We start from the raw sequence: 27357 nt of genomic DNA, 5'->3' as shown, positions 1-27357 counted from the left end.
GGTTCTATCATTCTGTGATTCAAACCTAACTATAAACCAGCCACATGGAAAATAAAACAGCAAGATTTCTCTTTTGTCAGTAACAGAGGGTTTTTAAATATTGAAGGAAATGTCATGCCACATTTCATACTTTTCCTTGCAGAATTTCAACAGTACAATGTACATACATGCAACCGGAAAAGCAATAACCTCCTGCTCACCCTGATTACCTATGGATTGCTTCTCACAATCGACTCTCCTGCTCATCTGTCCACATGCTCACTCTTTCATTTTGCTTTCCTGCTACTCTGTCTGCCCACTGACTAGTAAGCATTCTTCCTTTCCCCAGCTCCTCAACCTACTTTGCTGTTCAGGTGTTTAAAATTTACTTCCATTATATTTCCAACGGTTCTTCTCCTAGAGGGCCATTAAAAATGTCTTTAGGGGAAAGATGGAGAAGAAAGCAGACTGGGTGTATATTGCTTATAGCAGGCTCAAGAAGAAATCATTGTGGACCCTGTGGAAGGGTAAAGCATTCTTGAAGAGGGTAACTTAATACAAGCCTGTCTTATTGTCACTGGTAACAATATTTTGTTTCTTGAAAACACTAGACTAACCCAGTAAAGCCTGATCTGTTGGCTGCACCTTCTCCAAGCACTTGCATATTAATTTACAATACAGCTTTCACAAGCTCCTGGGTGGTGTTTCATCTACAATAAAGATATTCAGAATGCTAAAAGACTTCCCATAATTTGCCCCTATATATCTAGGAATTGCAGGGGTGTCCAAACAGTGAGCTGTGGCATACACCAAATGGTTCAATGCCTAGACACAGTGGGACATGTTGAAGATTACTTGCAGAGAACAAATTAAAGGGTTATGTACTAAATGTGTCAAGTGGTAAGAATTAGAGGGGCTTTGGCACAAAAGTAATATATAATGCCACCTTTATTTTTCTTTGCAAGCTTAAAATTATTTATGTGCCAAAAGCCCTCTCCTCTCTGCACTGCTTGGCAGATCCGACATATAACTTCACATTTAGATAAGTGCAACCTCCAAGTGCATTTTTTAAAACTTATTTCTAAATGTTTTGTGGGCTTTACTCAAATCACTGGCATAACTTTTTGTCCTTCCTTCTTATGGGTTTCTTGACATTTTTGAACCTCTGTCGCGGCCGGGGAGAGGGGAAATAAACTGAATCATATTGGACCTGCTTTGGCAAAGCATTTAAGCACATGCTTATCTTTAAGTATATGCTTAAATGCTTTGCTGAATTGGAGCCTCTGCTAAACTAAATAAAGGTACTTCTCTCACTCTGCAACGTGCACATAGGGATTCTTTACTTTAAATTCAGTAAGGCCCTTAAATCTACCCAATGGCATACTTCTACATTATGAACTAATAGCTAACCAGGTTTCACTTTAAAAGCCATAGCTATCACTATATCAAAGAACATTAGCAAACATCTGAAACCTTCACTGGAAGAGGAAGAATGGTCCAGTGTTTAGGGTACTAGTTTAAGAGTTGAAAAGTGTAGGTTCAATTCCCTGCTTCATCACAAACTTCCTCCGTTATCTTGGGTAAGTCACTTTAACATTCTATGCCTCAGTTCCCCATCTGTACAATGGGGATAATAACACTTCCCTACCTCACAGGGACATTGTGAGGATAAATACATGAAAGATTATGGGGTGCTCAGATACCATGATATTGGGGATAATATAGAGGGTGGAATTTTTTCTAAATTTATATTGCAGCATGTAATCAGCTTCTCTCACACAAATCATATTTTCATGTGAATGCACGTATCACATTTTATGAGTTTGGAGTGAAATCTATAATCTGTTCTTAAACTTTTAAGTTAGAATCTTGTAATTCAAGTGAGTGACAGAACTTCAAATTATATTGTCATAGGTTAACATCATTGCACTCAACTGATGTATTTGAACCTATAGTGACCCTGTAAGAAACATTTGGGTCTACACAGATGAAACTGAGTCTTTTTTGCACTTCAAGGGAAGGGAAATCAAGTGACTGAGTTTGGTAATCATTACTGTATATAGTGCTTTTACTGTTATCAACATGATCACAAGAGGACAATGCATAACCAATATTAAACCAGCACACATACAGCAGATAAAAGCAAAGATTAATCTTGGTAGGATTAGAGAATCTATATTGATAGGATGTTTTAAAAAAAAAATAAAGGAGGAAAATTTTGTGTGGGGGCATTAACTTGTTCCAGGGATTTGTTAAAAATCTTGACTGGTAACTTCAAAAGCCTTGGGAGATTTTCATTGCACCTGGAATCTACGTTTCGATTCCTGAAATAAAAGATGTCTACTCTAGTAGCCTAGTCTGTACTTTAATTAAGGGCTTTGTTTTTAAATATAGCCATACAATCCCCTAAGGTTATTTTTAAAGTAAGCTGCTGGCAGGACAGCATTATGGTGGATTACAGATTCAGGGTATCAAGAAAAATCAGCACTTCAACATACAATTTAGAGGATAATGCGTGTGTGTGTGTATATATACAAACAGTAGCGTGTGTGTATATACAATGTGTGTCTGTGTATGTATGCAGTTTAATGCAACAAGATATAGGACTAGATTTATCAAAGACAAGATGGGCAGATTTTCCTGTTTTGCTAACCTCTAGATATCTGTACTATATATTTGTAGTCAGTAGAACATGACAAAATAGTACATATGTAAACCCTGTAAGAGCACAGTTGACACTAGGGAAAGTTCCACTCTTCCATACATGTAAAAACCTCAATTACTAAAAAAGTTACTTGGTTGCATCTAGTATTGAATAAGTACTGTTAAAATATCCCCACTACCTGTCATCCTTGTGACACACAGATTACCAAGAGGGATACATGTTCTGGAAAGTAGCAGTGCTACACAGAGTTTGCCATCTATTGGAGATTTAGAGCTTGGGGGGCAGATAGGTAGGATCAGATCAGTCACATTTAGTGAAAGATGCACACAAACTGTCCTGGCTGAAAATGACAAGCCAAATCAAAACTATATTCATAGTTCTTAATTGTGACGAGAACTTACAGCTTCCAAATTTTAGCGGGCAAGCATGTGCGTCCATGGGGAAGTCTTCGAGCTGCATGGGGCATTCAGCAGAAATGGTCAATCTGTGAGAAGAAAAAAGAAACAAAATCTTCATTTTACTCAGCACTATGCAGGCCCTTCACTGTGGTATCTGAGTGCTGACATAACATACTCTACATGGGGACTTCCATTGATGGGCCAATCTTCCATGAATTTATCTAGTTCTTTTTTTAACCCTGTTATAGTTTTAGCCTTCACAACATCCCCTGTCAGTCATACACATGGCCTTTTGTTCAGCCAGCCCCCTTCAATACAATACACTAGTGCATTACCAGGGTGGTCCATATATGTGATTGTCTGACAGTAGTTTTTGGGGAAACAATCACATTATCAGCCCATGTACCACTGCCTAGAAGTTCTAGAGATGTAGTTCCTGCAACAGCTTTTTGCAGGTGGAGAGGTCAAGGGGGTTAGGGTAAAAGAAGTTTAACACTCTCTGACCCATCCATTGCATTGGTACTGAGAGGACTGAGACAGTGTAGGATGAGGAGAATGGCAATGTGTGGGAGAAGAGGAACAGGTGTGCAAGGGGAAGAAAAGAAGATGGAAAACAGAGGGGACTCATAATTAGGGCCCTACCAAATTCATGGTCATGAAAAACATGTCACAGACCATGAAATCTGGTCTCCCTCCGTGAAATCTGGTCTTTTGTGTGCTTTTACCCTATACTATACAGATTTCACGGGGGAGACTAGAGTTTCTCATATTGGGGATCCTGACCCAAATGGAAGTTGCAATGGCTCACAAGGTTATTTTAGGGAAGTTGTGGCATTGCCACCCTTACTCCTGTGCTGCCTTCAGATCAGGGCAGCTGGAGAGCACCAGCTGTTAGCAGGGCACCCAGCTCTGATGGCAGCACCCTGCCAGCAGCAGCACAGAAGTCAGAGTGGCAATACCCTACCATGCCATCCTTACTTCTGCACTGCTGCTGGCAGTGGCGCTGCCTTCAGAAGTGGGCTCCCGGTCAGCAGTCACCACTCTCCAGCTGCTCTGAAGGCAGCGCCACCACCAGAATCACCACAGAAGCAAGGGTAGCAGTACCACAACCCCCCCTACAATGACCTTGTGAACCCCCCACAACTCCTTTTTGGCTCAGGACCCCTACAATTACAACACTGTGAAATTTCAGATTTAAATAGCGGAAATCATGAAATTTATGATTTTTAAAATCCTATGACCATGAAATTGACCAAAATTGACCATAAATTTGGTAGGGCCCTACACAGAATATAAATGGAAAGGTAACAACAGCAGTAAAGCAAGAGAGAATATCCAGCTTGATAGAAATGATACACCATTTCCCAATCACAGACAGGAAATGCCATTTCTAAGATGTAGTAAGAGCAATAGGTGAGGTTCGAGTCACCTGTCCTGAGACAAGGAAGTTTAAAAAATCCCTCAAAACCCAGAAAATAAAATAGAGGGGAAGGTAAACATGGCTTCAAAAGTATGTCTACAACTATCAACCCAATCCAGCAAAATGTTTAAGCACATTTTGAACATTAAGCATGTATGTACTTTGTGGAAGTGGGGCCTGTATAAGAAGGACCCCAGCTTTCCCATACTCACAAGTTTTGGACTCAAACCTCCAACAAATTGATTTTTTTCTCTTGGTAACTCTCCTTCCTCTTTCTCTTTCATCTCTTCACAATTAGATCCCAGATAGCTTCTATGCCAGACTCCAGAAGCCCTAAAAGCTCTGCAGGCTCTGGGTCAAGCTAGATGTTGTACTGAGTGAGTTTCAACAAAAGCATTTCCTCCCCACCTGTTCTGCAATTGTAATTCTATAACCATCGCACATAGAACCATTATTATCTCGAAGGAGAATCATGCACCCACAGCAACAGAACATATCACATTCCAATAGGCAATAAAATGTGTTCTCCTGATAATTGGTCAGAGCCATATATTCACTCTGTTTCTAATAAACCTCTCTGTCTGGGTCTGTAATTATAACTGTAATATCTACAGAGAGTGAACTGTAGTCAGTCCTGTGTTTTGGCAAATTCCCTACGTTTAACCAAACGTGTTTGTCCCAGTGACCTAAAGTCTACGAGGCGGAAGGAGCTGTAGTGGGAAAGTTGCCTGCCATACTCCCAACGTAAAAGGGACCCAGAGCTGTCTGGCACAGTCCAGACTTGCTGACTCACTTAACCTTTGTCTTGCCTCTCCTTCCACGCAGCCTAGAACTAGATCTCTCCCGAGCCCAGTGGCTACCTCAGAGAGGGAGAGAGATGCAAACACTGCCCGCCTTTCTCCAAGGGCAAATCCTCCTGGGTTACCACTTCAATCTGCCGCACCAAGGAGCGGATCTAGCCATTAGCTAGAAATAGCTATTCTAAAGGAGAAATTAATGTATGCCGAGGTTGGCTGCTAGGACATCAGTCTTGGCAATAGCTGTATCCAGGCTCCAGTCCAGTACGTCTCTCTCTCACTTCCTTTTTAAAAGTCATTCAAAATAACAGGGAGGGATAACAATCAAAGTGGCCATGCTTCCACATGTTTTATTCTCTATGTCAAGTAAATACTTCCACAAATGAAATTTCTTTGTGTTCACAGGACAGCACCTTACTCGAAATGTTGTAATGTACCTGATCTACTTATTTCAGTTCCCCATCTGTCTTTTTATTTAGAACACTTTTCATCTATAGAGCTCAAAGGATGATAGGTATCATTATTTCCATTTTAGAACTAGGTAGGCTTGGAAGGATTAGATTTTTATCAGTAGATGTTAATTCCTTGTACACACACAAACTGACAAATATTCCCATTGAAATTTACAGATAGTAAGAAAAATATTGCTTGAGAACTTATTAGAGGTTGATTTAAGGATATTTACTTTGTACATTTTGATATGATGTTGACAATTTCTGTTTTTAACAGTTATCAAACTTTAACTTTTTGAATCGCAACAGCTACCATCATTATTTTCTTCCTTCCACCTTCCCACACGTTTTGTGACACCCCACCCATAATTTCTCACAACTGTGAAATTTTAAATCAATTAAAAATTGGAAAATAAATGCTTCAAAATAAACTGATCTCCATCAAACTTATTTAAAAAAATCAAATTCTGCCAAGTCTACAGATAGGGAAACTGAGGCACAGGGTGCCAATGACTCATCGATTATCAAACAACAGGGATCAGGGGCAGAGCTGGGACTGGACCTCAGCTCCCTGCACTTCAAGCACAATGCCATATCCAGTGGCACATGCTACCTCTCCTCTAAAGTAACATTTACATACAATTAAAAAAAGAGACAAGACCCCTACATGTCTATATTTTTAAGGAAAGACATATTGGATTCTGATCCATGTATGGTATTGGGCACCACTTAGTGAAACTGCAAGAGAATTTCATATTAGAAACTGACTTCTTGTGCTGGCCTTAAAATAACCGCTTGAGGCCTGGATCTTATAAGGTGCTGAGCTCGCTCTCCCTGAGCCCGCAAAGCACTATTAGGGCCACAGCGCTCAGCAGCTTGCAGGGTAGAGCCCTGAATGCCCGATGCATAGATCTTCTCAAGTTCCTCCTGCTAATGGTTTCTGTGTCAGATCAGTGCTGCTTGATGAGTACTTTCCTTCAGTTTCAGAGGAAAACACCAGTCACTCAATGAAGTTGACTGGAATTAAAATCTTCGAAGTCTCTTTAAATGAAAAGTTGACATTTATATGTAATTTAATTTCGAAGGGTATGATTGTGTCACTAGGGCACTGGTTTACATTGGGGCTATGTGGAGCTGCACTGCCCCAGGGCCAGGCATAATCATAGAATATCAGGGTTGGAAGGACCTCAGGAGGTCATAATCCCTCACCAAGCTTCCTTATCCTAGCAGGCAGTGCACAAACTGCTCTGTCTTTTAGGGTAGTGCATGGTGCAGTCTGCTATCCCTAATGTTTGAGTGGTGGAAGGCACCATTGTCTCATCTCCTCTCTTGGGGGCTATGTGGACCTCTAAGGGTTCAAGGAAGGAAGAAGCTCCTGTACACAGGGTCTGTAACCATCTCTGACCCTCACATGCAGTGTTAGGTGCTGTGCACCTTCTCCTGTGCATTTGTATAAAAGTTCTGTGCCTAAACAATAAACTGAAATATCCCAATAATTTATTCTCAGGTGTGTTATTCATAACATTGCATAGCTGGTATATTTTAAATTTTAAAATTCTTACTGGATGATGTCATAATAACCTGTTACAAAATCCTTATCCTTTACTGGGTACTTTATACCATTCATTACAACATATGTGCATTGGTGCATAATAGGGCTGGGCAATATGGATGAGCAATGGCTTTGAAATATCACATATTTTCACCACATTGTTTTGCATTGTTCTGGTGCCCTCAAATATTAACTCTTCACTGAAGTATGAGGGTCCAAAAAAGATGGGCTCACAAAATGCACTTGTAACTCAAAACAATGCATTTCTACAGAAAGCAGAATGGCAGCCATCTTTGTCAATTCTGTAGAGAAGTTGATGGGGATACACACTCACACTCACACTCACTCTTCTGGAAACGCGTTGCAAATAGGGCAGAGACAGAAGATGACAGGAATGTGCAGAATGCACCAATGTTCCACACCCAGGTGTGGCAGACAAATTTATACATTGTCTTCACCTTCAGACATCACCTGGAAAAAGCAGGACGCATCTGAAGTCCTGTCTCCTTCCAGACACACACCTACAGTAAGCAAAAATTCCACTCAGCTCACATACACATTGCATGCATGCACAGTGCTAGTAGCCTAAAAAGTTAGGGCTTGAATATCCTTTTACGCACACCAGTTTTACACAGTTCACTACAACGGAGTGACTCCTGGTTTACAGTGGTGTAAGGGAGAGGAAAAATAGGCCTTTTGTGAGCATGAATGGAACAGGGTTTTGTTCAACCTTTAGAACAAAGTCCATTCAATTGGATTTTAATGGGTCCAACAAAACACGTCTGACCTAGGGACTATCCCCCTCTCAAACGTCCCCCTGGTTGTGCTGAGGCACAGGAATGATTAAAAATAAAGTTCTAAAAATATTATGAGAGCAAGCCTGTGGAGTTGGAGGGGGGGTTGTTTTGTTTCACTGCCTTTGTACTCAAAAGCCCACTGAATTATTTTTAGTCAAACTTTCAATAAATAAAAATAACTCTTGGTCATTGACAGGACATGGAATATTTCTGTCCAACAAGTGAAAGTTTGACAACATTGAAAGCAACTGAAAAAACCCCAAACCCTTTAGAATGGAAGGATGACATCAATGGAAGAAAGATTTCACCCAGTGTGTGTAAGAAACTTCAGCAATAGCTGCTGTTGTGTTACCGCCTGTAATCCTTAGTGGTTTTATAGTGTTTTACCTGTTCAAAGTGCTGCACAAATGTTAAGTAACTAAAGAGAAGGTGTAACCCATCTTAGTTTATGGGGGGAGTAATATTTATTAACCATTTATTATTAAGAAATCTATAAATAGTATCTGACAGTTTTGCCAAACTGTATTATGTACTTCATTAAAATTTTAATAATGTTGCTATTGATGTTAAATTCCAGCAAAACATAATCTACAGCAACACAAATACATACATGGCAATTCAAACTGCAAAACTTCACAAAGTCAGGAAAAGTCTTGAGAGAAAAATCCACATTTCGAGCATTGAGAATTAAGCATTAGTCCTTTGTTAAAATTTGCCAGAATCTTTTGTGTAGCAGTACAGTTTTCACTGGACTGAGAGCAAACTATTTTCAAGTCACAGATGCAGTGAGCGATTAAGGGCAGATCTTTGGGATCTATAGATTCACATTCTACAATCAGCGTGGGCTCCAGAAGGGATGAATCCCACCCTAGCAGTCCCAGAGGTGCTTGGGACCCAGGAAGTCCTGAGAGAGCCATCACTGCCATAGGGATCAGTCAGGGTACAAGAGATTCCCAACTTCCTATCTCTGGTTGACTGAGCAGGGAGAGGAGGAGCTACAGGGTATGCTCCTGAGGAAAGAACACAACCAGAAGTTGAGGAACGCTGTCAAATAGCTACCCTCTCTGCAGTGAGCTAATGCTGCTGCTAAGGAGTTGGAAAAGCAATTGAAGGTTCCTTGGAAAGTATGTGCCTGCTGCCTTGCCCTTCCAAAAACACCTTCCAGAATGGCACCTGCCGCTGCCAGCCATGAGAGATGCAAGTATGGGAAGGCAGCCACCTGCACCAAGGTGGTGTAGATGGTGGCAGGAACCTCTTATACCAGCCAGCAGCCTCCAAACTGGAGAGTGTCAGGCACAAGGTTTCAAAACTGCCTCCCCACTCTGTAAAGCCAGTTGCTATTCTTTGTTAAACTAGGCTGGTGGTGTTTGCTTGAAACTCATCTCACCTCATTTTTGCAGCTATTGATCCTGCTTGGAAAAGGTCAAATGGACTTTGCTGGCTCACTCATTACACCACATAGGTTAAAAAGTCATGGGTGAGGCTCTCTGAGGGGACAGGTTTTAGGTATCAGTAGAACAGTCTGCGAAATGAACTTTAGGAGGAAAGTCGGGAAAAAGGTTTGAACTAAACTTTTTAAATTAACCTTAGAACTGATTTCCTTGTCTCCCCCCAACCAGTGAAGCCAAACCCTGGGAAAGTTGTGAGTTTGGACTCTGTAGCATGTGGACTGGGTTTCATTTTGTTTTTAAGGGACAGCTGGGAAAATTGTTTCCTCACAACCACAGGGAGGAAAATCCCTCTAGGGGTACAATAATAAACAAAAGACTACACACACACACACACACACACACACACACAGAGTGTACGTTTTAAACAAACAATTTAATACTGTACACAACAATGATGATTGTGAAGCTTGGGTGAGGTGGTGAAGTCGGAGGGTGGAAGAGGGTGGGATATTTCCCAGGGAATGCCTTACTGCTAAATGATGAACTAGCATTCGGCTGAGTCCTCAAGGGTTAACACGTTGTTAATGTAGCCTCATATTCTACAAGGCAGCAGGAATGGATGGGGAGGAGATAGCATGGCAGAGAGAGACAGAGACACACACTGTGTTTGTGCGAGAGAGAGAGAGAGAGATGCGCATTGCTCCTTTAAGTATGCTGACCCCACTCTAAGTACACTGCCTTTTTAAGTAGATCAGGAATTTGCGACAGCAGCTGCTGCCAGCAAGCTCCCCTCTGTCCTGAGCCTTGTTGTGTCCCCCCCCCCCCCCGTGGAGGTGGGGTAAAGGAGTGGGGGAGGCAATTCAGACCTGTAGTATAGATTAAAGGAGATTTTTATCATAACTGAGCCAAATCCTTAACCCAGTTTATGCTGAAGTTATGGATGCATACTCCCTTTAGACTTCCTAAACCATTTATTCCTAAACCATGCTCAAACAAACTAAGCAGTCATGGAATAAGAGGGAAGTCCTCTCATGGACAAATAACTGATTAAAATATAGGAAACAAAGGGTAGGAATAAATGGTGAGTTTTCACAATGGAGGGATAAATAACAGGATTCCCCAAGGATCTGTACTGGGGCCTGTACAGTTCAACACATTAATACATGATCTGGAAAACAGGGTGAACAGTGAGATGGCAAAATTTGCAGATGATACAAAATTACTCAAGTTAAGTCCAAAGCAGAATGCAAAGAGTTACAAAGGGGTCCCACTAAAGTGGTTGACTTAACAAGAAAATGGCACATGAAATTCATTGTTAATAAGTGCAAATTGGAATACACATTGGAAAAAATAATCCCAACTCTACATACAAAATGATGGGGTCTAAATTATCAGTTACCACACAAGAAGAGATCTCGGAGTCATGGTAGGTATTTCTCTGAAAACATCTGCTCCATGTGCAGTGGCAGTCAAAAAGGCTAATGGTATGTTAGGAACCATTAGGAAAGGGATGGGTAATAAGACAGAAAAATATCATAATGTCACTATATAAATCCATGATAAGCCCACACCTAGAATATCTGTACTGTTCTGGTCACCCGATCTCAAAAAATATATATTAGAATTGGAAAAGGTACAGAGAAGGGCAACAAAAATTATTATGGGTTTGGAACTGCTTCCATATAAAGAGAGATTAAAAAGACAATAGAGGCCTGTAAAGTCATGAATGGCATGAAGAAAGTGAATAGGGAGTCTATTTACCCCTTCACATAGCACAAGAACCAAGGGTCACCTGATAAAATTAATAGGCAACAGGTTTAAAACAAACATAAGGAACTACTTCTTCACACAATGCACATTTCACCTGTGGAACTCATTGTCAGTGGATTTTGTGAAGGCCAAAAGTATAACTGGCTTCAAAAAAAGAATTAGATAAGTTCATGGAGGATAGGTCCATCAATGGCTATTACTTAAGATGGTCAAAGATGAAAAGCCTATGCTCTGGGTGTTCCTAAATCTCTGACTACCCGAAGCTGGGACTGGACAACAGGGGATGGATTGCTCCTTAATTGCCACGTTCTGTTCATTCTCTCTGAAGCATCTGACATCGGCCACTGTTGGAAGACAGGATACTGGAGTTGGTAGACCACTGGTCTCACTCAGTATGGCCATACATATGTTCTTATATTCCCAGGGGCATTCACTCCAGATTCCTGACCTGAATAACCAAGGAAGAGAGCACCCCCAGGAAATTCCCCCTCGGTTTTACATTGAGCCTCGTGACTATGTGAGAGTTTAATGAGTGCAATGCAATAGAACTCATAGTTGTATCTCTGTCTAACAAACCTTAGTACTATTATTTAAGAAGCACAGAATAAGCAGGGATACTAGACATTTTTGAAGTATAAACATCTAAGAGAGATGTGAATTATTTTGCTTGGTTGTTGGGAGTATAATTTTTAAGTAATGGGATGAAATTAAGAAAAGGAAAGTTGGGCTGAATATTAAGAAAAAAAATCCTTAAAGTGAGATCTCCAAGGAAAATGTTTTGAGACCCATCACTTGAAACCTTGCTAGAGTAGAGCAGACAAGTTACTAGAAAACAGACTGAAGGAAAGAGCTGGTCACAGGAAAAGGCTATGAATTAGACAATTCATGTGGACTTTTCCGTCTCTAATTATTATATTGGGTGCTAGCAAGAGACACTGCTATAGCAACTTCTTAGATAATTCACTGGGAGTCTGGTTTTCAGCACAAACATAAATGTCCTTTGGATAAAGTTATTGGCAGTTAGGAAGATGGTTATAATTTCAGGTAATGAAAAGACTAGGGAGCCCATTCTAGCGATTGAACTCCCCTGTCAAAAGACAAAGATTAGGCAGCCATGCAGAAGGGTGATGGAAACCAGCACTCCTCACACATGGTCAAAATCAGAAGAACTGTCAGGGAGGGAAAGATACTGGGGGGACTACTCTTTCCCAAAAAGAACGGCCGTAAGGCAACAAGGACTCCCCTGTGAACCAACAAAGCTTTCCCCATGGAGAGTAGCTTTATTTTTAAAGACTTCATACCTTGTACAAAAAGCATCCTTCCCCATCAGTTTGAGATCTTGAACTCCTCACCTACAGATAATCGCTCCCTTCGGTTCCAGAAACTAGTTTCCCCCATCATACTAGAAAGCAAATCTTCACCTAAGCACTCTTGAAATTTTAAAAGGTAATCACTTAGGTATGAATTAACTGAGATATCGGAATTAGTTTAGCATCATCTTTGAAATTTGAGATTTCCAGGATAAGCAAAATGGATACAATTTTCAGCTAAATTTTGTAGAGTATCATGTGCGAACGGAATGAAACTGCTTGTGCAATTTGACATTGGAATGCAACATTTTGGGGCATGTCAGTGAAGTGCAAGGCATGTTGCTTACCCGCCTTTCATCTGTAACATGCCAATACAGTCTATATGTCATACCAGCATCTAAAGGCCAGGGGTGGGCAAACTACGGCCTGTGGGCTGTATCCGGCCCCTCAGGGCTTTGGATCGGCCCGTGGGATTGCCAGCCCCTCGCCGCTCCCAGAAGTGGCCAGCACCACGTCCCTGCGACGCCTGGGGGAGGAGGGGACAGAGGGCTCCACGTGCTGCCCTCGCCTGCAGGCATTGCCCCCCGCAGCTCCCATTGGCCAGGAACGGAGAGGGGTAGGTACTGCAGGTGAGGGCAGCACGCAGAGCCCTCTGCCCCCCCTACCTCCACCCCGGGGCTGCAAGGACATGGTGCTGGATGCAAGAAGACAAGTGTGTAACGTGCCTCATTTCAGACGTGTAATATGCTTCAAAATTCTCTAAACATTATGGCTTAGTGCTGTAACATAGCTTGATCAGATATCCTATATTCTTGGTCTATATTTATGTCACTGCTTTAAAGTATTCTGATAATCTGTCATTAGAAGAATTTAAAGGACATTGCGGTGCTGTATGGGAAAAATCTGTGCAAGTCTTTCACAGAATACATCTCCAAAATAAGATGCTGCCCCCAATTTCCCAGAGTTTAAGGCAGATTTCCCATTATATGTTGTTGGACTAGATAAATATGAGAGCTTTGTAGCATATACTGTTTTGGATAATCCACCATAAAACAACCTTTCAGATAATTCACTGATCTTTCAACACAAAAATAAATGTGCTTCAGATAATGTTACTGCCAGTTAGGAACATGATTATAATTTCAGGTAACGAAATGACTAGGGAGCCCTTTGTCATGATTGGTCTCCTCCCAGCAATGGAGAAAACCAAGTAGCCATGCAGATTCTTTTAGATCTGTCAGTTGCCTCTAGTACCCTTGCCCACGAGAAGCTGTTTCCTTGCCTGTGAACCCTGGCAGGATGATATAATCCCCTACAATAGTTCTATTTCTTTCTTTCAGATTGCAGAAGGTAGTACTGGGCAACTGCTCATCTACCTGAGGGCTGTTTCCCATGGGTTTTTGTTCTACCATCCCATCTCTTCAATCTGTATATGGGAAATTAGGTTGTGATGTCTTTATTAGCCACATCACATCACTCCTTTTTATCTCCTTCTCACCTGACTTGTCCAGTCTGGCTTGCCCAATGTCTAATGGATTGGGTATAGTTGCATTTGTCACCAAAATATTTAGTAGCAATTGGACATCTAACTTAATAAATGCCAGTGAGAATGAACCAGAGGCAAATATAGGGAAAGAACAAATTAAAAATTACTTAGAGAAGTTAGATGTCTTCAAGTCACCAGGGCTTGATGAAATACATCCTAGAATACTCAAGGAGATGACTGAGGAGATATCTGAGCCATTAGTGATTATCTTTGAAAAGTCATGGAAGACGGGAGAGATTCTAGAAGACTGGAAAAGAGCAAATATAATGCCAAGCTATAAAAGCTATATTAGATGTGGCATGCAACGTTTCAGAGGGAGTGGTCTCTTTTGGGGAACATCTGGGGAATGGGAATCTAGCTTTACTCATCACTATGGAGTGGCTGTTTCTATATCACAAACAATTCCAATTGTTGGAGTTATTAGTAGATTAAATTGTACATGCTCATTTTTAGACCAAGCACATTTTTAGACCAAGGGAAATAAGGACAACCCAGGAAATTACAGACCAGTCAGCTTAACTTTTGTACCCAGAAAGATAATGGAGCAAATAATTAAGCAATTAATTTGCAAACATATAGACTATAATAAGGTGATAAGTAATAGTCAAGAACAAATCACACCAAACCAACCTAATAGCTTTCTTTGACAGGATAACACGCCTTGGGGATGGGGAGAAGCAGAATGTGTGATATATCTTGACTTTACTAAGGCTTTTGATAGTGTCTCGCATGACCTTCTCATAAACAAACTAGGGAAATACAATCTAGAAAGTAGTTATCAGTAATTCACAGTCAAGCTGGAAGGGCATATCAAGTGGGGTTCTGCAGGGATCAGTTCTGGGTTCAGTTCTGTTCAATATCTCCATCAATGATTCAGATAATGGCATAGAGCAGAGGTGGGCAAGCTACGGCCTGAAGGCCACATCCATCCTGCTCAGCCCCTGAGCTCCTGGCCTGGGAGGCTAGTCCCCAACCCCTCCCCTGCTGTTCCCCCTCCCCTACAGCCTCAGCGTGCTGCGCCACCGACGCAATGTTCTGGGTGGCTGGGTAGTGCAGTTGCAGAGCCGCAACCTAACCCGGTGCTCTGGGCGGCGTGGCTGTAGCACCACCTGTCACCAGTGCTCCAGGTAGACACAGCCTCCCCTAACCAGCCTTCCATACAATTTTGGAAACCCAATGTGGCCCTCAGTCCAAAAAGTTTGCCTGTCCCTGGCATAGAGAGTACATTTATAAAGTTTGCGGACGATACCATGCTGGGAGGGGTTGCAAGTGCTTTGAAAGATAGGATTAAAATTCAAAATGATCTGGACAAACTGGAGAAATGGTCTGAAGTAAATAGGATGAAATTCAATAAGGACAAATGCAAAGTACTCCACTTAGGAAGGAATAATCAGTTGCACATGTACAAAATGGGAAATGACTACCTAGGAAGGAGTACTGCAGAAAGGGCTCACAAGCTAAATATGAGTCAACAATGTAATACTTGCAAAAAAGCAAACCATTCTGGGATGTATTAGCACTGTGGTTCTCAAACTTTTGTATTCGCAACGCTTTTCACACAGCAAGCCTCTTAGTGCAACCCCCCTTATAAATTAAAAACACTTTTTAAAAATATTTAACACTATTACAAATGCTGGAGGTGAAGCGGGGTCTGGGATGGAGGCTGTCAGCTCGCGACCCCCCCCCCCCATGTAATAACCTCATGACCCCCTGAGGGGTCATGACCTCCAGTTTGAGAACCCCTGTGGGAGTGTTGTAAGCAAGACATGAAAAGTAATTCTTCTGCTCTACTCTGTGCTGATTAGGCCTCAAGTACAGTATTATGTCCAGTTCTGGGCACCACATTTCAGGAAAGATGTGGACAAATTGGAGAAAGTGCAGAGAAGAGAAACAAAAATGATTAAAGGTCTAAAAAACATGACCTATGAGGAACAATTGAAAAGATTGGGTTTGTTTAGTCTCGAGAAGAGAAGACTGATGGGGGACATGATAACAGTTTTCAGGTACATAAAAGGTTATTACAAGAAGGACGGAGGTAAATTGTTCTCTTTAACCTTTGAGGATAGGACAAGAAGCAATGGGCTTAAATTGAAGCAAGGGCAATTTAGGTTTGACATTAGGAAAGGTTAAGCATTGGAATAAATAGCCTACGGAGGTTGTGGAATCTCTGTCATTGGTATTTTTAGGAATAGGTTAGACAAACACCTGTTAGAGATGGTCTAGATCAGTGGTTCCCAAACTTGTTCCACCGCTTGTGCAGAGGAAGCTCCTGGCGGGCCGGGCCGGTTTGTTTTCCTGCTGCTTCCGCAGGTTCGGCCAATCAGGGCTCCCAGTGGCCATATTTCACTGCTCCAGGCCAATGGGAGCTGCTGGAAGAGGCATGGGCAGAGGGATGTACTGGCCGCCACTTCCAGCAGCTCCCATTGGCCTGGAGCAGCGAACCGCGGCCACTGGGAGTGGCCACTCCCAACAAGTTTGGGAACCACTGGTCTAGGTAATACTTAGACCTGCTTGAGTGCAGGAGACTTGACTAGAAGACCTCTCGAGGTCCCTTCAACCCTACAATTCTATGATTTGATGGATGAATGCTAACTGATAGACACTGAATCCAGATAAGACTTACAGGATGGGGGAAACAACCAGATGGAATGATTCATATAATCTGTCGCCCTTCCTGAAGGTATATGCTTGCTATTTTCTACATAGACTGGCAACCTGAGGCTATTGTTGGCTTTCCTGAATGTCCAGGAAATGCTTTTTTATCACTTTCCTTGGCCAGAAGGTTGCTGTGAACGACCTTTTCTTTATGATGCAAATCTCCACACAGTCTTCCACGCTTTTACTATCTACAGGATAGACTGTACTCTATTTTGAGCTACATCTAAAAACCACTTGCAGCTCATACAGAATGCAATGGCCTGATTATTAGGTGATATGTCTTGTAGTAAAAACTTTATATACCACACTTCGCTCTGATTTTCCTTCCGAATGTAAGCCAAGCTGTTTATTTTTGACTAATGGATCCTTGTTCACTACCTTCTTCCAGGACTGTGATGGTGTCACATGAGGAGAGCGAGCAACTGAGGTGCTTGAGCTGATAGCACCCTAGTTTAAACAGGAGGACTCTAGTGACAGAGGGCTCTTGACTCTGGTTCCCCTTTGGTCTGCCAGACCTTGAATTGGATCAGTGGAAGCTGAGAGTGCTTAGCATCTCAGGAGTTTTTCAGCCCTCTGCAGGATTGGGTCCCTGAGAAAATCAGTTTTGTCCTGCGGTCAGGAAGCAGTTGACTGAATCTTGAGAGTGAATGAAAGGGAAGCAATGGGGGTGAGAGGGAGAGGGGAAATTCGTGTGATTAAATTATTTTGAGACTTACTGAAATTTTTTCAGTTTGTTTTGTTTGCTTATTTATTTGTTTTAATATCTGTAAAGCTTTCAAAGCACTGGTCAGGCATTCTTATAAATATAAACACATATGTAAATATAGTCTCTTGTATTGAAATGAGAACAAACTAAACTGATTGAACAAAAGGGATTCAATCTAGCCAGCTATTGACTGAACACTGGCCCAGTCTTTCTGAAGTACAGGTCTGCTAATTACTCCCACAGTCAGATCCATATAATTGAAATCCACAGTTGTGAATTGACAATATCTGGCATAGGTCCTGCTGTGATGACTATGTAAAGAAAAGGAGTACTTGTGGCACCTTAGAGACTAACACATTTATTTGAGCAAATAACCAAGATTTTTGACTGAAAGAGCTCTTTTTTTTTTTTTTTTTTTTTCAAAAGAGAAGGTTGGCCTTTACTCAGGGAGTTTTGAAAAGAACCGCATAACTCCCCATTAATTAATTGTAATAGCTAATATCTAAACAATATACAAATACTTTCTTTGGATTAAAATATTTCATGAAAGGGTAGATTATAAACTAAAATGCACCTGGGCATTATACAAATGCAACCAATATATTTGATCTTAATGTTACATAAAATGTTTTGAGCATTGATAACTGTATCCATTCTGTAAAGGTAACAAAAAATGTGGTTATGCTGCCATCAAGTGGATATTTAAGTTATACATGTTCCACATTACTGAATGGTATGTGGCCTCCATGAAAAATACCGATATTTGTATATTTTCATATTTGTACAAGGGTAGATATGCAGTTTTTGAAATTATTATAATTTCCAAAAAAAACAGCTAGTCAGAAATTATATTGTGGTTAAAAATACAGTTTTGGCACACACGCTACTTTTACACACATTTTATCTAAAAATGCAGACTCATGCTCCCACAATTTCACTATAGAGGTTTAACACTGAAAGTTTACCAAATCTCCTCTTCCTTTATACTCCATTCCCATTGCAAAAAATCAAAACAAACAAACAAAACAGTTCACTTAGCTGTTTTGATTCTCTTTAGCAGGAACAAAGATTTCTTATCTGCTATCCTCATTTTTTAAAAGCTTTATGTAACAAGGGAGCTTCACAAATGTATTTTCACATAACTGCCTTGTGCTTTTATGTCTGGTGTAATGAGATGTACTAGATTTTTTTAAAACTCCCAGTAAAAAAAAGTGAACTTTTTTCCTGCCTTCACAAAGTTACAAAATCACTATGTAGACCAACAGAAGAAGCGATTCCTTTGTTAGCATATGTAAGTCCGTTGCTGCTTGTATTAAAAATAGATTTCAGAGAATAGATGCTTCAGAAATGCAGATAAAGACAATACTCCCCTCTACGGGTAGAAATAGAATTTGCAACATTAATTACATGACCAGGGTTTGTACAGTATAAACCTTATTAGCAAAAAAAACCAAATAAGACTAACCAAATGAAAATCAACTTTCTGGTTTTTACTGCATAGAACACTGCTATAGTAATTGTTCTGTGACATCAATCTATGTGGTATATTTTGGTTTTATTGTGTTCTAGAGTGATTTTGATAACATGCATACATAGAAGCATATTTTTAATACTTCACTGGCAAAAAGACTTAAAATAGTTCCTTTATTTCTGACCTAGACATTATAAAATGCAATATAAAATGCAAAATTCAAAAAATGTATTTTCATCATAATGAAAATATATTTCTTCAAATATTCTAAAGCAGGAAGTTTGAAACTAAAATTATCATAAAACTACTTTCCATTTAAATGGAAGTGACTGGGTGAGTACCATTTTGCATATTATCCTATTACTGTGTATAGACTATTAAAATAAAGCATCATATCTGTTTGTACAGTGGCACAACTTCAGGTTATAATCTAGTAGAGTTTTTTCTCCTCGTATTTTGATTCACATTCTAAAGTTCTCACACTTTCAGTGTTTACCTGTTTCACTCACATTTATGATATTCCTTGTTGTGTTCTGATTAGGATTTTTTTACAAGCTAGTCCATAATATGTGTGGGTCTCTTTTTCTCAACAGGTAGGTCTTTATCAGTTACTTTGTTCCATCTTTCAAATAACTATTTTATGAAAATCCTAGCCAATAAGACTTTTCCATAGTCTCTTGCTAACCTGATTAAATACTGTACATTTGAAATTCAAAAGAGATTGTGGGGCACCACTCACACTGCTCTCTTCCTCCTCCTCTTGGGTAATCATTCAGACAGCTCAAGTTGAAGGCTATGAAAATAGTTCAGATATCTCCAGCCATGACACAGGTCCCGATTCTCTCCATATATAGATTATTGCTGCATGCAGGCTGGGAAACCCCATACATTTCTTCCCAATTCTTCCTCAGAGATGGATGGGAAAAGCCCCCCAAGTTAGCAGGGGGTTGGCCCAAAAATTTACAGACCACCAAGAAACAAGAAGATCTGGTGGAGGCCACAAGAAGCAAGGCCTATTCTCGTGCTGAGGCCCTGTGCCTCCACACTGCTGATGGACCCCTGATTGGCCACTGTGACACCCCTAGACCATAAGAGTAGTAGGGAGAGGGATTTACACAGTTTCTAGGAGGAAAGCTATGCTAGTTAACACTGACTCACTTTTATCTTGTGCTGGTATTCACAAAAGGTTCTGCAGTGGTTACAGCAGACTATAAAACAGGAAGGGGAGTCCTCACCAAGCCAGCTGGAGGCAAGGGATGTATGCTTAGCCAAGCCAGGGTAGGGAGGAGGAGCTTCCCTCTGCTTTTAGTAGTGAGAAAGGAGCTGTGTCCTTCCCCTCCACTACCCTGACTCTATTTTACTTTCCCACCTGAGGTTTTGGTGGGGGATGTAGCCATCACTTCAGCCTTGCATCCCTCCCTTCTTTCTGGATTCCCAGACCCAGGACCCTGAAGAGAAGCCACAGAGCAAGAACTCACTGCTTAGCCTGGATCCACAGATTCAGGTTCCCTCCACTATAGAAGCAGAAGGGTGCATCTGGCTTCAGGTTTCTTTTTGCTGATCCCTTTAGAATGGACTCCAGGTCTTTCATGTGGTTATGCCACTAAGAAGCAGGGCAGCTCTACCAATTTTGCTACCCCAAGCAGTCACTGCTGAATTGCCGCTGCAACAGTGGCAGAGCTCCCGCCCAATTGCCGCCGTGCCCGGAAGAGCAGCGGAGCTGCCGCCCAAAAGCCGCCATGACAGGAAGAGCAACGGAGCTGCCAGCGAATTGCCGCCATGGGACACGGACTGCCGCCACATTCTGAATGCCACCCCAAGCACCTGCTTGGAAAGCTGGTGCCTGGAGCCAACCCCGGTAAGAAGTTTTCCAGGTTACACTTTGGTTCTGAACTTTATAGGCTAAATCTAGCCCTGATGTAATGGTGGTGGAGCTACACTGGGGTGCGATTTGTCCTCAGTTTGTTTTAACTGACTATAGCTGTGTCGCCACAGCAAAGAAAAACCCGTGGCTGGCCCATGTCAGTTGACTCCGGCTTGTGGGGCTTGGGCTGTGCAGCTTCTTTCATTGCTGTGTAGACATCTTGGCTCAGGCTGGAGCACGGGCTCTGGGACTCTGTTATGTGGGAGGGTCCCAGAGCCCGAGCTCCAGCTCGAATCCACAGGTCTACATAGCAATGAAACAATTCCGCAGCCTGAGCCCCATGAGCTTGAGTCAGCTGGCAGAGGTCAGCTGCAGGTGTCTAGCTGCTGTGTTGACCTAGCCATAAAGATAAGGTGGGTGAGGTAATATTTTTTATTGGACCAACTTCTGTTGGTGGAAGATCCAAGCTTTTGAGCTACAGAAAACTCTTCTTCAGGTCTGGGGAAGGAAATCAGAGTGTCTCAGCTAGGGACAGGTTGTTAAGCATATGCCATGGAGTAACACATGTGGTAGGTGGTCACTTGAAAGAAAGTGGGCAATTGAGGATTAGATTGTTATGCATAAGGTGTTTGAAATAGGTAATTAGGAGTAGCAGGCAGTATGGTGTGTTACAAACTGTTATAATGAACCATAAAATCAGTGTCCCTGTTGAGTCCATAGTTTTTGGTGTCTAGCAGAGTTATGAATTTAAGTTCATAAGGTCACCTTTTGTAGATGTTCTACAGGTGTCCTTTGAGGATGAGGACTGAGAGGTCAGCTATAGAGTGATGACTTTGTGAAAAGTGTTCACCCACATTTGATAGGGTGTTTTTGTCATTTATCATTTTTCTGTGTGAGTTCATTCAAGACTGAAGTGATTGTCTTGTTTCGCCCACATAGTTTTTATTGTGTATTTAATGCACTAGATGAGGTACACCATCTGTTATGATACGCATGTGTATGACCCATAAATCTTGAAAGGTATGTTGTGGAGGTACTGATCATTGCTGCAGTGGAGATATGTCTGCAGAGTTTGCATCTGTCGTTCTGGCAGGGTCTGGTGGTGCTTTGAGTTGGTGTGTCTTGGTCTGTAGAGAGCTTGCTTTTGATAATGAGCTTGGTGATACTAGGGGGGTTGTTTGAAGGCCAGAAGAGGGAGTTCAGGAAAGATTTCTTTCAGCATGTGATCCCCATCAAATGTGGGTTTTAATGGTTTGATGTTACCTCATATGGGTTCCAGTGTAGGGTAGTAAGTGACAACTAGGAGTGTGCAGTCAGTGGGTTTTTTTTCCCCTCCTGTACTGAAGCAGGTTCTCCCAAGGTATTTGGGTGGCCCTTTCCATGATATCATGGAAACAGTTGCATCTTTAGCATTTTGTCAATAATGGGCAAATTTCCCATGAGAAGTTCAGACCCTTTGTTGTTTAAAAATGGAAGTTTTTCTACTCCACTTGCAGGCAGAGTTCTCTGCCAATGCCCACAATGAGTTAAGAGCTCTGGGATGGGTGTAACTTTACCTATTGACATACCTTGTGCTTTCTCCTTGTCACACTTTTGAACTTTGACATTTTACAGCTATTAGTCATTTCTTTAGGGATTAGCTACTACATATTATTTCTACCACTGAAATCTACCTCAGAAATGGCCAATTGTGAAAGATGTTGCACAGCGTCTTAGAGACATCTTGATCTGATTATGTATTACACGGACACTCTCCCGGCCTAGGATTCAGTAGGATGACAGGTACAACAGGATGTCACAACTGTTTTATTTGAAAATTTTAAAATTGTCATAAAGTTGAAAGTAGGCTGTTTAAAAAGAGATGGATTTCATTCCCTATTATGATATATATGATAAAATTATTTCTGCTCCTTCCTTTCCTCTTCCCCCGTAACATCAGAAATTATTTTACATTGTTGAGCTACATGGGCTTTTCTGTAGTCTGGAAGAAGACCATATGACTGACAATCCAGATAGCCTTAACTTGCTGTCTGAACTGAAGCCATCAGAAAGAGTTAACTCAATGTCCTAAATGTTGTAAAACAAATGCTCTCTCAAGTACCACATGCTAGCTGTAAACTTGTGATTTTCTGCCACGCAACAGAAGGTACCTGGCTTGGCTCCATGTAGACTGTAGGTTTGACTCTGACTTTATATACACCAATGTCTACTGGGAGCAAGTGCACGGCAGTCAGTTGAGCTCCACCAGGGTAACCCCAGTGTCAGTGAGATCAGAATTACAGACTGCCCCTTTAATACAGTTTGGGAACTTGGGTTTCTTTTCCAACTATTGTAAACACACATACACACGCTGTTTGTTGTTTTTAATGTCTCCCCAGTTTGTTTCAGGACTTCCCACTGAGATCATTATAATGACAATCCATGTGAAAAAGAAAAGTAATGAGGAACAGAGAAAGTCAAGGGAGTTACCGAACCACAGTCTCTCTATGGCAGTGGTTCCCAAACTTGTTCCGCCGCTTGTGCAGGGAAAGCCCCTGCCGGGCTGGGCTGGTTTGTTTACCAGCTGCGTCCGCAGGTTCGGCTGATCGCAGCTCCCAGTGGCTGCAGTTCACTGCTCCAGGCCAATGGGAGCTGCTGGAAGCGGAAGGTAAACAAACCAGCCCAGCCCGGCAGGGGCTTTCCCTGCACACGCGGTGGAACAAGTTTGGGAATCACTGCTCTATGGGATTGGTTATTAGTTGTGCTCTTTTGTTTAAAATCCCTTTATTTCAGTACAAAGTCTTTTTTCTTTTCCTTTTTAAATTCCTAGTCATTTCTAGATCTTTCTGTTCTTTTCAAAGAAGAGTTATGAGGCAGGGATTTAGGCCTTGCTTAGATTTGGCAGATACTCATATATGATAAGCTTAGGGTAAACACTTTTTTCTTTATTTTTTAAAATCTCTTTTTAAGTGCTGTCCATCTGATGACTCTCTCAATGAAAGCCCTGCTACAGATACAAAGCAGTCTTAATTACCGCAGATGAATTACTTATAACGAACAAAGCAGGCTCCAGTAATGTAGGAGTTATTCTCGGAGAATTTGAAACAAAGTAGGTCATGCTTTAACATCATTGATATAATATCTAGGTTAAGAATTGATGAGGCTTCATAATATCATCAGATCAGATAAGAAGCAGGGCCTTGAAAAGTTCAGACACAGATCTGATTCTCAAAGACTAAAAAATGTACCAGCTTTGTCTTAAAATTGCACTTGTTAAATAGCTTTGTAATGCCCTATCTACTGCCTGCAAGGCTTTATTCCAGTGATGGCTTGTCCTTTAGCTAAATTAGAACTAGAAACAAACAGAAGCTTTAAAAGTTCAAGATGTACTATATCAGAGACAGATTTAACTTTCTGGTGGTTAAGACAGCTCTCTCGCATCACATCAGCAGAGCAGTTGAAATCAAAAATAATAGGAAAGTACAGACCTACATATAACAGTAGGACTAAATCATCTGCTCCACAGAGAATATGCATTCCATTTCACCAAAGAAAATATTTCAGCATTAGCATTGTTCAGAAGCTGCAAATTAATTAGTAATTATAAGCAGCAATTATGCTTTCCATTTTCTCTTGATATTCTCATAAAAATGTGCAAAAAGCCTACTTTATTGATTCTATTCTGAGAAAAATCTGTCATTCCAAACAAGTAATTGTAGAGCTACTAGGGAGTAAGAATAAAAAGAAATCAGAAAAATCCTTACCTCATGGTATAGAGTAGGGTGCCATCATCTTCAAGGCGTAGAAGTTTGTTCGGTGTTGTCATGTTGTGAGCTATAGATTTTTTACCATTATGGAAGAAAGTGTCTGGGGTCCAGATCTTGCTGGCAAGCAGATTGTTAAGAGGGAGGCGTTGCATCGGTCCTTTGAATCGAAGTCTTTCATCTTTCCAGCTTTGTCGGAAAAAAACATCAATGGTGTATTCCTGACATAAAGAACCAGTCATGTTAATAATGTGTCTCAAAAGAAATAATAATTTTACAGGTATTTTAACAACAGAAATAATACTGATTTAGGATTCATATGCTATAACCTACCATTTCTGTGTCTGACACTGGACCAAAACTGGTAACGTAGATGTCTGTTTTCACCCGAGTTATTCTCTCTGTAACAAAGAGACGCAGACCCTGAATCAGTAATTGCTATAACAAACAAATATTCACTCTGGATGTATTCCTTTTTCTATTAATAACTACATTTGCTATCTTAGGCCAGGATTTTCTAAGAAGCCAAAAACACTGAAATTCAATGGGCTTTGGGGGGGCTAACTCTTTGGCTCCTTTGATAATCCCAGCCTTAATATTTTTTTAAGCATGGGATTTTCAGAAGATTTTAAGTGAGCTCGGAGCCCAAGTCCCATTTTTTTCAATGGTGTCATAGTAGTGAGAGTAGGCTTAGAAAGTCTTCTAAAATACATGATCAATAAATATTAATTGACCGTAACTCTGCCCTACAGACATGTATGAAAGACCTGGTTCCTGAAAGGCATTGCTATACCCCTTTGGAAGTCAATTACACCAATGCAAAATCAGAATGGTAGCATTGTATATACACATCATATTTTCATCACACTGACGTAACTGACTAAACCAGGAATCAGGCCCTAAGTACTTATCCCAAAGAGTGTAAAATCTACATAGACAACTCACTGCACAAACAAGGGAAGAGACAGTGGAAACATTAAGGGGTATGTAAGAATGGTGAAATACATGACGCAGTCTGTTAGTTCCATGAGTTTCATTTGGATTTATCTTTTTTAACTTGTTTTGTGTTTATCACGTTCAGACATGGGATTATTAATACTTCTCTGCAGAGAGGATTATGGTTCAAAGACATTTTGGAAGTATTGCTTTTTAAGAAGGGACTTGGACTGTTGGTGGACCAAGTCCAGGAGAGAGGATTCCAGGAACAGGAGCTGTGTGGATGAATGTCTGTGAGAGCAAGAGGAAAGCAGCTAGTAGAACACCTTGATCAGAGTAACTGGGAGCAAAAGGCTAGAAGAGCAGAGAAGTGAGTGGAAGCCAGGCTGTAAAAGGTCTTGGAAAGCAGAACAGGGAGATTAAACCTGTGCAGAAGGTGAGGAGAAGCCAGAGGAGAAATGTATAGAGGGCCTGGACAAGGTCGGAGTAGCAGGGATGATGGATGTAATTTTAAATACTGGCATTTTAAAATAGCAGATATAGGTGCTACACAGCAGATGTACAAATACAATTTCAACACATCTAGCTGATCATAGAAAAGGATATTTTTTATTTTTACCTTTTCTAGAGATTTTTGTCACTCACACTATAAAATATGTTTGATTTATTCTGCATGACTTGTACATGTTGTTTCCCAATTGTGGAACTTAAAATATTTGGGAAGGTGAAGTCAGGCATCACATTAGAAGAAAATATTATCGAAAGGAAAAACAAAAACCTATTCAACTGCAGAAACCCTTAGTGGTGATTAGAAGAATATGTGTCATGGGCCAGCCTGATCCAAACCCGATTTGCATCCAATGAGAATGACTGGAAAGACTTCAATGGGTTTTAGAGAGGCCCTCTGTTCAAGGAGACTGGATTGTCTTAGGCCACACACAGCTAACTAAATATAATTTATTTGTTTTTTTAAGGACTAGGGCATCAGATAAGATCCACAGTGTTACTGGTGCATGGGGTTTTCCCATTTTACTAGAAGTAATGTGCTAGTCTCACAGTGGAGCTGCCCATGCAGCCCTTATTCAGGTAAGACTCTCATGGACTTGAAAGAGAGATTTGCCTGAGTGAGGATCAGTCCCATTATGTCAAGATTGGGTCCCAGCTGAAGGTTTCTAAATACCGATACAATCGGCAATGAACTGCCTTATTGCTGCAAAATATAATTCTTTCAACAGAGTTATTTTAAATTAGTATTAAAATAATCTATTGTGTAAGGAGGCTGTGCTGTGTGATAGATATAATTTTGTACAGTATACATAGTATATATTCACTTGACATATTTTTTCAATGAGTCTACCAGAGACAAATAACCATTTTACTGCACTGGAAATGTTATCAGTGTGGCAGACCACTCCAAGCAACAGAGGATTCTGCTCCCCAATACTTATGTGAAACACCTCTGTGGTTTGCTTTATTGTAATGTATAACAATACACGTAAAGTATACCATACCGCTTTAAGAGCCAAATGCAAATGTCAAGGTTCCTTCCCCACTCTGAACTCTAGGGTACAAATGTGGGGACCTGCATGAAAGACCCCCCAAGCTTATTCTTACCAGCTTAGGTTAAAAACTTCCCCAAGATACAAACTTTGCCTTGTCCTTGAACAGTATGCTGCCACCACCAAGCGTTTTAAACAAAGAACAGGGAAAGAGCCCACTTGGAGACATCTTCCCCCAAAATATCCTCCCAAGCCCTACACCCCCTTTCCTGGGGAAGGCTTGATAAGAATCCTCACCAGTTTGTGCAGGTGAACACAGACCCAAACCCTTGGATCTTAAGAACAACGAAAAATCAATCAGGTTCTTAAAAGAAGAATTTTAATTAAAGAAAAGGTAAAAGTA

The 27357-nt window shown here is 41.0% G+C and overlaps 1 protein-coding gene across 3 annotated transcripts in view; it reads right to left on the bottom strand.

The window, feature by feature from the left end:
* The window catches only part of GABRA5 (gamma-aminobutyric acid type A receptor subunit alpha5), a 77607-nt gene that overhangs the window by 36841 nt on the left and 13409 nt on the right, over nucleotides 1-27357 (bottom strand). For all 3 annotated transcript variants that reach the window (XM_043492484.1, XM_043492425.1, XM_038407195.2), the window contains exons 4-6: nucleotides 24853-24920; nucleotides 24520-24740; nucleotides 3046-3128 (exon numbers count right to left, since the gene is read on the bottom strand). In XM_043492484.1, the coding sequence (XP_043348419.1) occupies nucleotides 3046-3128; nucleotides 24520-24740; nucleotides 24853-24920 (372 nt within the window). The remainder of the gene's footprint in view (nucleotides 1-3045; nucleotides 3129-24519; nucleotides 24741-24852; nucleotides 24921-27357) is intronic.

Source organism: Dermochelys coriacea, chromosome 1 (genome assembly GCF_009764565.3).
Source record: "Dermochelys coriacea isolate rDerCor1 chromosome 1, rDerCor1.pri.v4, whole genome shotgun sequence".
Lineage (NCBI taxonomy): Eukaryota > Metazoa > Chordata > Testudines > Dermochelyidae > Dermochelys > Dermochelys coriacea.
This window is presented reverse-complemented; position numbering and strand designations above follow the sequence as displayed.